Source organism: Drosophila willistoni, assembly GCF_018902025.1.
Source record: "Drosophila willistoni isolate 14030-0811.24 chromosome 2L unlocalized genomic scaffold, UCI_dwil_1.1 Seg139, whole genome shotgun sequence".
Taxonomy (NCBI): Eukaryota; Metazoa; Arthropoda; class Insecta; order Diptera; family Drosophilidae; genus Drosophila; species Drosophila willistoni.
Genome location: NW_025814046.1, coordinates 598,139 through 609,301, shown reverse-complemented (window position 1 = coordinate 609,301; position 11,163 = coordinate 598,139). Strand labels below are relative to the sequence as shown.

The following is an 11,163-nucleotide window of genomic DNA, read 5'->3' as shown; positions in this document are numbered from 1 at the left end:
CTCAATTCAATGTGTTGCCAAGGCAATGACTAAGAAAGCGAATGAAAAGGAATGCTTTACTTTTTTTCCTCTCTCAATTGAATGTATGTCACAGGGATTATGCTAGGAGTTCTGTTTCATTTCAAATTAAATTTAATATTTTCGTTTAGTTTAATATCAGCAGAATATATATATATATATCTATATATATAGTGATATATACACAATAAGTTATACATGAGTGACTAAAAGCTATGAAACTATATGCTAAATGATCTGTTAAATCGTATTCACGCGTAGTCTAGACAAGGTGACTACTAAAGCTTAGACTGGCCAGTGCCTCCTCCTTCTCCTCCTTCTCTTGCCTTCTCTTCCTTCCTTACAGCTTGATAATGCCAAAGTAGCTGCGATTATTCGAATCCCTTAACATAACATTCCGATCTCGATGTATATCACGCAAGTGAATCGATTCATTTTCATGCAACTCAATTAAGCCGCTGGTGTGGCAAGTGTGTATCTTTTGCGGCATATTGGTAGGCACTGTGTTCAGGCACTGTAAGAAGGCATTCTGTCCATGGAATATTATAAAACCATTCTGATCGTGAGTGTTATTATAACAGATCTGAGCATAGATATAGTATAGACCCGGCTGATTGACAGTCAAAACTCCGCCATTGACACTGTAATATTCTTGCCACGTATTGTCGCTGGTTGCTGTGGCATGACCTATATACATATCACCCTGATAGGCTGAAAAAAGAGAAAAGAAAAAGCGAGGGAGGGATTAGAAATTATTTGGGTTAGCTGATAATATATAAAATTACTTACAGCTCACTTGTATGGGTGCCTGATGATGAGCCACTTTACGATTAAGATGAAAATGGGCAGCAGGTGTTCGACTCAATTGATTTGCATTCGAATTCAGATTCGTTGATTTGGCTGAAATTAAAGATTCACCTGCAAAATTAACCAAAAAACAGTTTCAAAAACGTTTCTCTTGCCAATTGTTGGGATAATTTTTTTGTTTTTCCTATGAACTTTTTACACACCTTTGCGTACCAGAACCCTTGGACGACGATGTACTCGACGACGATGATGAAGTACAACAGATTTATGTTCTTTTTCGTTAATGTTTGTTGATTTTTCTGCCTGCTCTTGGGTTTTATTCTGTTCTTGAGAGGTCGGGAAGTTATTGGACTGCAGATCATGGCCTACATTTGAGGCTATGGAACGAGTCTTTCTGTAAAGTAGAACTCATTGTAATGAGTATAAAGTTTTATATATCATTACATGTGGGTTTACGTACCTTTCCCTTTTCTTTTTGGAATCATTGTAGCTGGTGAAGTCTTGAAATACATTATCATCGTTCGAGGCAGATGAAGAACTGGCATCATCGGTCTCCTCATGTGTGGGAGTTGTAGATGCCATATCATTTTCCTTTTCATTGAAATCGTGATAATTTTTGATGACATCGGCATAGTCTTCATAGTCTGTTATTAGACCATCGTCATCATCATCTCCAGTTGCTGGCCAAGTGTCATCATCATCTTCATCATCATCTTCAATTCCATCATTATCCTCATCATCATCATCATCTTCGGACTCAATGGCATCTAGTTTGCTGGGATCCTCAATAAGTGCATTTTCATACTGCAGCACGGAGAAAGAGAGAGAGAGAGACAGAGACAGAAAGATATATATATAATAACTATATGTACTTGTACAATAAATTTATTTAGGTCGTACGTGACTGCAACATTCTTCCCTCAAATTCATTTGTGTGATTTCATTTCTAAAAAAAATGCGCGGATTTTCCTTCTTATTCCTTCTTCTTCTAATTTTTTTTGTCTTTTTTTTTCATTTTAATTGATGGCGCCTGCCCCTCTAGAGTCTAGCATTTAGAGAATTGCGGCTACATTATACTTATGTGTATATATACATATACATACAATCTATATCTATGTTTATATACACACAGTTTATAGAAAATCTTGAAACGATCTTTGCCATTAGGGCAATTTGATGAGATCAGATCCGTCATCACTCTTGTCTATATGCAATAATTTCTTTATAGAGCTAATAAAACATTTTGCCTTGAAACTAGAATACATCGATTTTCAATTGTATACAGATATGTTTCCATATATTTTGGATAAGTTTGTATATCTGTATGTGTGAGGCAACCAAAAATCATATCTCAAGTGTGAATGTGGCAATGTCCTAAGCCTTATGTCATTTGGTGGTTTGTTTTGTGGCTCATAAATTAGTTTTTTTGGCTAATATTTTCTTGTAATTGAGAGTTAAATATATTAGCCTAATTTATCAATATTTCAAATTTCTAACAAAAACGCACACACATACACATCTGTGGATCAAAAATATATTTCAAGTGTCAGCACATATTTCTATTAATATATGTCGCAGCACACAAAAATATTTGCTATATACACAAAGATTTTTATCATATGCCTATGCGTGGCGCTCTAAATTTTTGTGGCCAAAAACAATTTTCGGTAGTTTTTTTTGTTTTATTTTTGTAAATTTTTTTTTTTTTGTCAAAAGCATTAATCATTTGCTTTACCTCTTTTTGAAATTCATCAATATCCTCTAAATAATGGATGCCCAAACGTTGCTGTAGACTATCGACAACTCGTTTCAGAGATTTCAAATCCTTTTCCGCTTGAGAGACACGCATTGTTTGCCATATCTGAAATAGATCAAATCGTTAAAGTGTTTTTAATTGTCTCCATCAATCAAAAAGCAAATGCATCTAATTTGTATGTAGAATTATGGTTTATCCCTCTTTTCAGTGGCATCAAAACTTGTAAACACTTTTACACTTTTCTTGAGAAATTTCCTAATATCTTTGTATATTTTGGACTTAATATCATTAAGGCAAATCCCTATATAAACCATTAATAAATCAGTTTTTTTCTCTTGGACTTAAAGAATAATTTATGGCTTCTTTTCATATTAATGATTAATATAAATTTAGTTTTTTAGAGTTTGCGGTAAATATAGATAATTTTTGGTGCTCAGAAATCTAGTTCTTTGGAATATATATAAATAATTTTCGGTTTATTTTTTCTGTTACTAAGTGTTCCTATTGTTTTTTTTTTAACAATTTTGAAAATTATTTTTTTGTTTTGTTAATAATTGTCAAAAAAACCTACTTCAAGTTTTGTATAATAATAAAATTTAGTCCTAAATTTGTCCTCCAATGAATGCAATAGACAAATTTTCAAAATATATAAACAAATATCCAATATCCTATGGATTATAAACATTATTGTTAGACATTATTGTTTTGTTGAAAACAATGAATTTATTTGCAGCCGTGGCATACTTTAAGGACCAAAGTTTTCCCATTTTGCAGCCAGAATGACAAATAAGATGTTCCCTTTGAATAGTGTACAACAGAAATCAAAATACTCGTAAATAACTCTAATTCTCTATACACATACATAGTTAAAATAGGACGATTACATCGATATAAAAATTATGAAACTATTTTATGCTTTTATTAATTATTCAAATAAAATACATAGATATAAATTGTATTAATTTGCGAGGCATAATGTTATAACTAATCTATGGGTAGAATAAGAAGAAAATGCAGTTCTAAAAATATATTATACCTATAAAAAAAGCTTAAAATGTGTTGGCTGCTATTATATTAGCGTATTATCAAGAACAAAATTGTCTATAAAAAGATATAATAAATAATGCAGATGCAATAAAAATAGAATAAAATGTTTAATTCTCAGCATCCAATATTATTGAATTTTCTAGACAATTTCATCTGTTTATTTAAAAAATAAATATTAAAAATATCTTTATAACAAGTTTGATATAGTTACAAGCCTGAAACATAATGAACCATAAAAATTGTTAAAGTATTCGTTTAGAAAACGTTAAAAAAAGATTTTCTAAATAGTTTTTTGAACCAAGTATGCCAACACTTGTACTTTAAACTTATTTTTTATCTCCAAGCTTGAATTTTTTTTTTTTTTTATTATATTATTTATCTGCATTCTGAAGCACTTTTACATAGAATTACTTATTATTGATTCTATTGAGTTTCCTAAGCATTACTAAGCCAAAGACAATAGAGACCAACAATGAAAACTATATAATATAACTATATAATTTACTGATAAATGTAAACTCATTGCAACTAAATTTATTGTTCCAACAGATTAATTTCACTCTAAGTCACTTATTTCCTGAACAGTCTTACAAATTTTTATATAATAGGCAATTGGGTTATTTCTAATATTTGATGAGTTTCAAATTCAACCATAATGCCTTATCAGTCATATTCAATAATCTTCAATTAAGCCAATTATAGTTAGTTGGTGCTAAATCTAACACATAATACACCAAAGAACTTTGACACCCAAAAAATAAAAAAAAACACAACAACAAACACAAAAAAACAAAAAGTGCCCAGAACGCACAGAAAGTCGAAACACAGAAGTGAAAGATTTCGTGGCACATAATCTTTTTAATGGATCATTAACATTCTGGAAGCGAACATCGCCGCCAGACGCCTGCCTGGCCCCTTTAAGAACGCATTGCTCAATATGGCAGCGACTTTTCATAATTCTTTCACTGGGCAGCCAAAAAAAAACACAAAAAACCCAACAACAACAAACAGCAGCAAAAAAAAAAAAAAAACTAAAAGAAATACAAATTCTGCACGTTTCATGACAATAAAGACCTTGATTATACCCTCTAGCAAGGAGAGATGAAGGAACAACAAGAATTGGTGGTTTATATTTTGATGTACCTATAAATAGAAACAATTACAATGTTTCCACAAAACAATATTACAAAGTATTATTTATGTCTATATACATACACATATATATGGACAAAAAGTTGTTTGTTTTTCAGCTTGTTTATGTGTATTTTAAAAATGAATAACAGTAAATATTTATTGGGTGAAAAGTGTGTGTAAAGCAGATTATCTACCTACTCGTGCTTAAGTGAATAACTTTTGATTTAGATCTCTATATAAACAACTTTAAATTAATATTTACTTAACGCTGCAACTTCTTTATCTAACAATAAGATCTTAATATTTTCTACGTAACATTTTAGCAACAACTTTGATATATATGTACATATGTTATCATTCCTAAAATGTAATAATATAAAATCAATTTTGGCATGACAAATTTAATTTTACTAACGTAAACTTTTACTGTCTACTTATTTCTTAGGGGTATGTAAACATAAAATTAACTTCTTTCTTCGCATCACTTAGTTGTAATTCCCAACTAGTTTCTGCATTGAAATAGTGGCCTGACATTACAATTCTAGAAAGGTGAGTCTGCTGATAAGAGTATTTCATTACTCTCGAAATAGCGTGATACACAAGACTACCTGCTAATCTTTTGTTTGCTTTAATAAATAACCTAAAAAGATTTATATAGCAAAGGTTTAAGTTACTAAAATAGCATCTTGTACCTCGTTGTCTAATAATACTTAGAACTTTATCTACTTATGTACTGATGCGTTGTTTGATTCATCTATATTTAATATATTCAATTAAATGCGAACAAAAAACTAAATATTAGGTAACTGACATTCCATGGCTCAAATTGAATCAAGTATGAAAAATTGTATCTAGACATTTGTTTGAGGGTTTGGTTGGGATCCACCGAGAAGCTAAGATTTAAGAAAAGTTAAGTCTATCAAGAAACTTAATTTAACAAGATATATCGACAATATAGTTCTTTTATACACTAAGTATCTTGATAGACTTGTAGATATATCTTTAAAAAAGCAGCCAAAAATATGTTAATAATTTATGTATATTAACTATTTAGATAAAGATAAACAAGAATATTACTTCAATCCACCATAAATCAGATGCGTGATATGCTTAAACTAATAGTCACCTACTCTCATTTCAACTAAATAGTAGAGAACTAAGAAAAATGATCTGTATCACATCATTAGATTTAATATAGGTATAATCCTTTAATCCTAATAGATTTCTTCTAATTATAAACTTCCCTTCTATAGCAACTCCATACTTTAGTTCTCTAACTTCTGTTACCTACATTATAACAATCTTAATATGCCCCACAATGGACAGGGTATATAAATACATATGTACATATAAACTTGAACGTCCGCTCAACTTAAGCCAGACCCATAAAAGTGTGTCTGTGTGTGGGGAGAAGAAAAAAAATAACTGAGTACAAGAGGAGAAAAAATAAATAAAATTAAAAAACAACTCGTACTCATACTCTTTGTATAAATTACGTATACCCAAGACCAAGTACAAGGGCTCTCTATACAAACAAAACAGAAAAAAAACTCGTTTGTATAAAAAACTTATTTAATTAAAGTTTTGCATCGATCAAGGGCCAAAAGACACAGACAGAGAGGGAGAGACAGGGCCATTGTCAGGGCTAAATAGTTATCAATGTGCATTCACTTTGATGGATAACAGTTTTTGATATCTCAGAAATCTATATGTATGCACAATTAATTGACTTTCACTGGACACTTTGATGAGGGTTTCCGATTGCACTTAGATGTGTTCGTATTTGATTGCTAGTTTCAGAATTCATTGTTCAACTAGAAAATCTTAACAAAGATTTATGTATGTACATGTATAAAGAAGAATTTGAGTGTGCCAAGCGGGTGGCAAAAGTTCCGTTCTTCATTCTCAGTTTCAATAATTTACAAGTCAATTGAGGAATTGTACGATTTCCGTCGCCCAAAGCCAACAATTTTGCTCATTTTTTTTGTTTTTTGTTGTCCAGCAAATGCAAGAAGAAAGAAGTGCGCAATCTGAGGCTGATATATATGTATTTATATATAAATGCAAAAATGTATATAGAACATGTATATAGAGACCAAGTGCTGAACTATGTAAAGATAGTGGGCAATCATTGCAAGAAAAATGGCAACAACTCTCTCTCTCTCTCTCTCTTCCCATGAACTCATAAAACAGTTTCGTTTTCATTGGCTTATCTTATTTTTGCCCTACAAAACTCATTTATTTCTTTTTTTCGAGACGAAATGGTATAAAGTGAAAGGATCATGCAGAACTTCAAATTTAGTCAAATCAATCAACAACACAGTCAATTCTTTATACATATGTATATACATATAGTATAACAAACAAAATTGTTTATACTAACTATTTGTATCTTTGTATCCGTTTCTATTTGTATCTGTGTCTGTCTTTGTATTTGCACAGGCACAGTCGACGAACTGTCTGTTGGATGTTTTTACACTGAGAAAAATGAAATAAGGAGATTGAGATTTGATGACATTCAAAAAAGTTTCTATTAATTGGCCTAAAAGCAACGGTTTCATTCTTCAGAATATTCTTTTTAAAAACTTTGTTTAAACTCAGATAATCAAGATTTTCGATGTATAAAGTCTGTTTTGATAGTTTGCAAAGTTATTTGGCTTAAAAATTGTTATAACAAACCCACAAAAAAATGATTATCAAGAGTCTTCTGAAGAAAAAGTATATTTTCAGCTGTTAAGATGTTTGTTAAGAAGAATTGGAAGAAGAATTACGAATTATAACATAGAATTCCCAACTAGTTCCCGTTAGCTTATTTTTTGTGGATTTTTGCCATATAAAAAGACATATTACTTCTTCCTTAGTTAGTTGAAGCTCCAAAATTCATAAATAACATATTTTTTTAACTTTAAATAGTTAGTATTACATAATAAAAGAATGTAAGGAAAGTTCAACGTTTGATAATAAATTGTCTAATTTGAGCTTTAGACTTTATTTTATAACAATTTAACTATTAAAGGCAAATAAAAATGAACAGGGATTTCCCAGTATAATTATGAATATATAGATACATAGCACCAGCATTAAAGAAAATTAATTTCCTTTATAGTCTAATCAAAAGATTCATTTATGATATTGTAAATGAAATTCCCATAAAAATTCCTTAAAATATACTAAGTTTTAATACACTTTCTCATCATTTAGATGTTAAATATTTGAAAGTTATTGGCAAATGTTACTAAAAATAAAAGTTAAATATTTTCAATTAAGAAAAAGTGTTATCGAAACTTTTCTTAAAGTGTATCAAGACTCGTTTTGGTGACGACATACAACACGTATATCTTCTGCCTAAATATAGTTTATAATTTTTCTGCCAAAATAAACGGAACAAAAACAAAACTTTTTTTTTTCTCATTTGACCATATGCAAATTTGATACTACCTATGGCGGTCACGGTTCATAAAATTTCGGTTAAGTCTTGTTTTAATTATAAATTCAATTTGAAAATTATAAACAGCAAAACAACAGGGGGGGAAAGAAAATTGATATGCGTTAAAAAAAAAAAGCAAAAATGATTTGTTGTCATTCCAAAGTTTATGATAGCGAAACATGAAATGAAAATTATCTAATGGCATTTCTTAATTAAACGTAAGAACTAAACTGTTGTGTTTTAATTAATTATTTCACCAATTAGTTAGTTGGTTTAATCATCTTACCGTTAAGCCCAAGATAACAATGACCAGGGCCAGAGCTGTTATGGTAAAGACAGTGGGTATCAGTTGCCTCAATGTTGTTGCCTTCCGTTGGGTTAGATGATTATGATGAGATGAGGTTCCGCTCGATTGACGATTGGCCGGAAAACTATCAACGGCACTGGTTGGTGTTATAAATGGTTTAAGTGTCTCCGCTGTCATAATTACAATTGACAAGCGCAATTAATCAGTTCAAATCAGTCAGTCAGTTGAGACTTTCAGATCACACAAATACGACAGAATGTCTAGAATGTCGCACAGAATCTTGACTTGACTTGTGATGACTTGGAATGGAATCTTTGACTTGTGAGTGCAGAGAGTGTCAAGTGCTTGGGCTAGATAACCGGACCCGGCACTCGCAGAGAGATAAACAAGTTGTCGCCCTTTGCGTCTTTGTTAAGTTAAATGTTTTTTGCACAAAAAACTATATAAGTATTTAAAAAAAAAAATCAAAAACACACAAACACATAAAACAAGTTTCCACTCACTTTACTTCTCACTTCACTCACATAGATTCCCTTCTTTGCACAAGTAGTTGGTTTTTTTTTTTTTTGTTATACTCATATGTTTTTTATCATTATCTTGTCTTGTCTGCTGATTGCACTTCACTTATTTTGCTTATTTTTTTTACACCAGCTTGAGGTACGCACGCGCTTTTGTTTTACCACCTTTTGCGCGGCAAGATGTTGGTCGGGTCGAGACGTCTATTTCGATCTGCGGCTGGCAAGAAACTGAGAGCAGCAGCACTGCCTCCGGATTTAGCGAAGCCATGACAGCCAAAGCAGCAACAGCAACAGCAGCCGCTGCCAAGGCATATTTCCTCTTGTCGAAGCACGAATAAATATGTTGAGATCGAGACAAAGCGAGAAATGACCCAGAGAGAATGAGAGCGAGAGAGAGGAAGAGAGAGAGAGCGTGATCTTTGTTCGAAACGGGGCATACTTAAGGGCGCCTGCGCCATTTACTTTTCATTTTATTTCTGTTTTGTATGGTTTCGTTTACTTTACGGTTTTCCATTATTTTGGCAATTTGCGCCTCGGGGGGTGGCTTCTGCTCATTACAAACATTAACACTGACCTAACACATGTGCCTCCATATGGCCACTTACCCTTAAATGTAAGTGTACACCACATTACATTTCCTTTAGAATACATCACTAAGAAACACACTAAATATTTTCTCAATGTCTGTTTATAGCAATATTTCACTAGAATTGAGAATCGATAGTATTTAGTTGGTATTTAGTATTTGATTATAATCATTGATACAATAACAACAAAGTTTTTAAAATTTAAGCAAATTATTATAGCAAATTAAGGAAACTCTACAAATGCTTAAAAAAATCCTTCCGAAATCCATATAAGAATAGAAAATGTTAGATAAAACTAAAAAATGGTTTGAAAAGGTTTACTAAATCAAACATTTACTTGACAACCTCCTGACACCCTTCATTAAGGGAAGGGAATAATTGATTGTCACAAGGAAGGCTATATATGCCAAAAACTTGCCTCATGGTTAATGGACCCTAAACAAATTATTTAAAAATAATAACAAATATGAAATAAAATTGAAGAAAACTATATTATATTACATTATATTATGAAGACTTTATTACAACAAAATGCAGGTTCTTAATTCAGTTTAATCTTACGATTATTAGAGATTGTTGAATCTTTTCTACAATATTCATATCTTAATTTTAGTAACTACAAATGTATATAGTTATTTAGTTGTTAATTCCTAGTACTTCTGATGATAATGAAGTTTTATTTCTGGTTAGTTAAAATTTTTTACATTATTCCAGAAGAACAAAATACTCCGATCGTAAATATTTTTAAAAATATCGTGAAACTACTAATATACATACGTACATTTATTAAAAAGATTCAGATTAGCTTCGTATTTTCAGTTAATCAACTGAAAAGTATCAGTAAATCAAGAAAGTTCTATGATTTGCAGACAGTTCTTCACTCTTTTACCTGCTTGAAACGTAGGTAACATTTTAAATAGTATTACATTTTTGGAAGTATATAAATTTTCTTTGTATAGAAGATATAAATTAGTAAATAACAAAAGTTAAATTTAACCAGATTTGTTAAAAGATGGTGAGTTTTCACAGTCTTTTTTTTTTTTTTTGAGAAGTTAACTAATGCCTAGTCAAGACAATATCCTCTCTAACCAAAAAAACATTCATTTGTTAAAAATAACCACACCTACTTTAATAAATAAGATTTCAAAGGCTTTTATGCTTCTTAACAAATTAATCCTTTGGCATACAGAATTACTGACCATGTGTGCATATATTAATTCAAGACACTGTGTATAATTGACTTTTTTGCGTCGTGTAATAAACCTCCCTCATTTTAATAGTTCCCATCAGATTTTTTTGTGTTTTTTCCGGGGTGGTTGCAATTTCAAATCGGCAATCATTGATTGCTGTTTGAAAGCAACACCACTAAGCGGTTTAAAAATACACCCCAAACACACATTTGAAAAAAAAGCAAACAACAATATACATATTTCTATTTGTACATAGCATTCAAAGCATTGACATTTTTAAAAACGGAATATGAACCTCAAGACTTTTTGTATGTTGTTGTCTTCTTCTTCTTCTTCGTTTTTGTTTTAGGAAAAAACACAACCGATAAGATT

The 11,163-nt window shown here is 30.9% G+C and overlaps 1 protein-coding gene across 2 annotated transcripts; it reads right to left on the bottom strand.

Annotated features, from left to right (window-relative positions):
- Nucleotides 1-170: 170 nt before the first annotated feature.
- Nucleotides 171-9,250, bottom strand: LOC6638195 (protein eiger). 2 transcript variants are annotated; one of them, XM_023176156.2, is made up of 6 exons: nt 8,476-9,250; nt 2,561-2,686; nt 1,286-1,629; nt 1,029-1,219; nt 808-936; nt 171-729 (listed from the first exon to the last, which is right to left on the bottom strand). In XM_023176156.2, the coding sequence occupies exons 1-6, from the start codon at nt 8,671-8,673 to the stop codon at nt 359-361; spliced, it is 1,359 nt and encodes a 452-aa protein (XP_023031924.1). In that variant the 5' UTR covers nt 8,674-9,250; the 3' UTR covers nt 171-358. The 2 variants fall into 2 exon arrangements, with proteins under 2 accessions (XP_023031924.1, XP_023031926.1); XM_023176158.2 differs by having other exon boundaries at nt 808-918.
- Nucleotides 9,251-11,163: the final 1,913 nt, after the last annotated feature.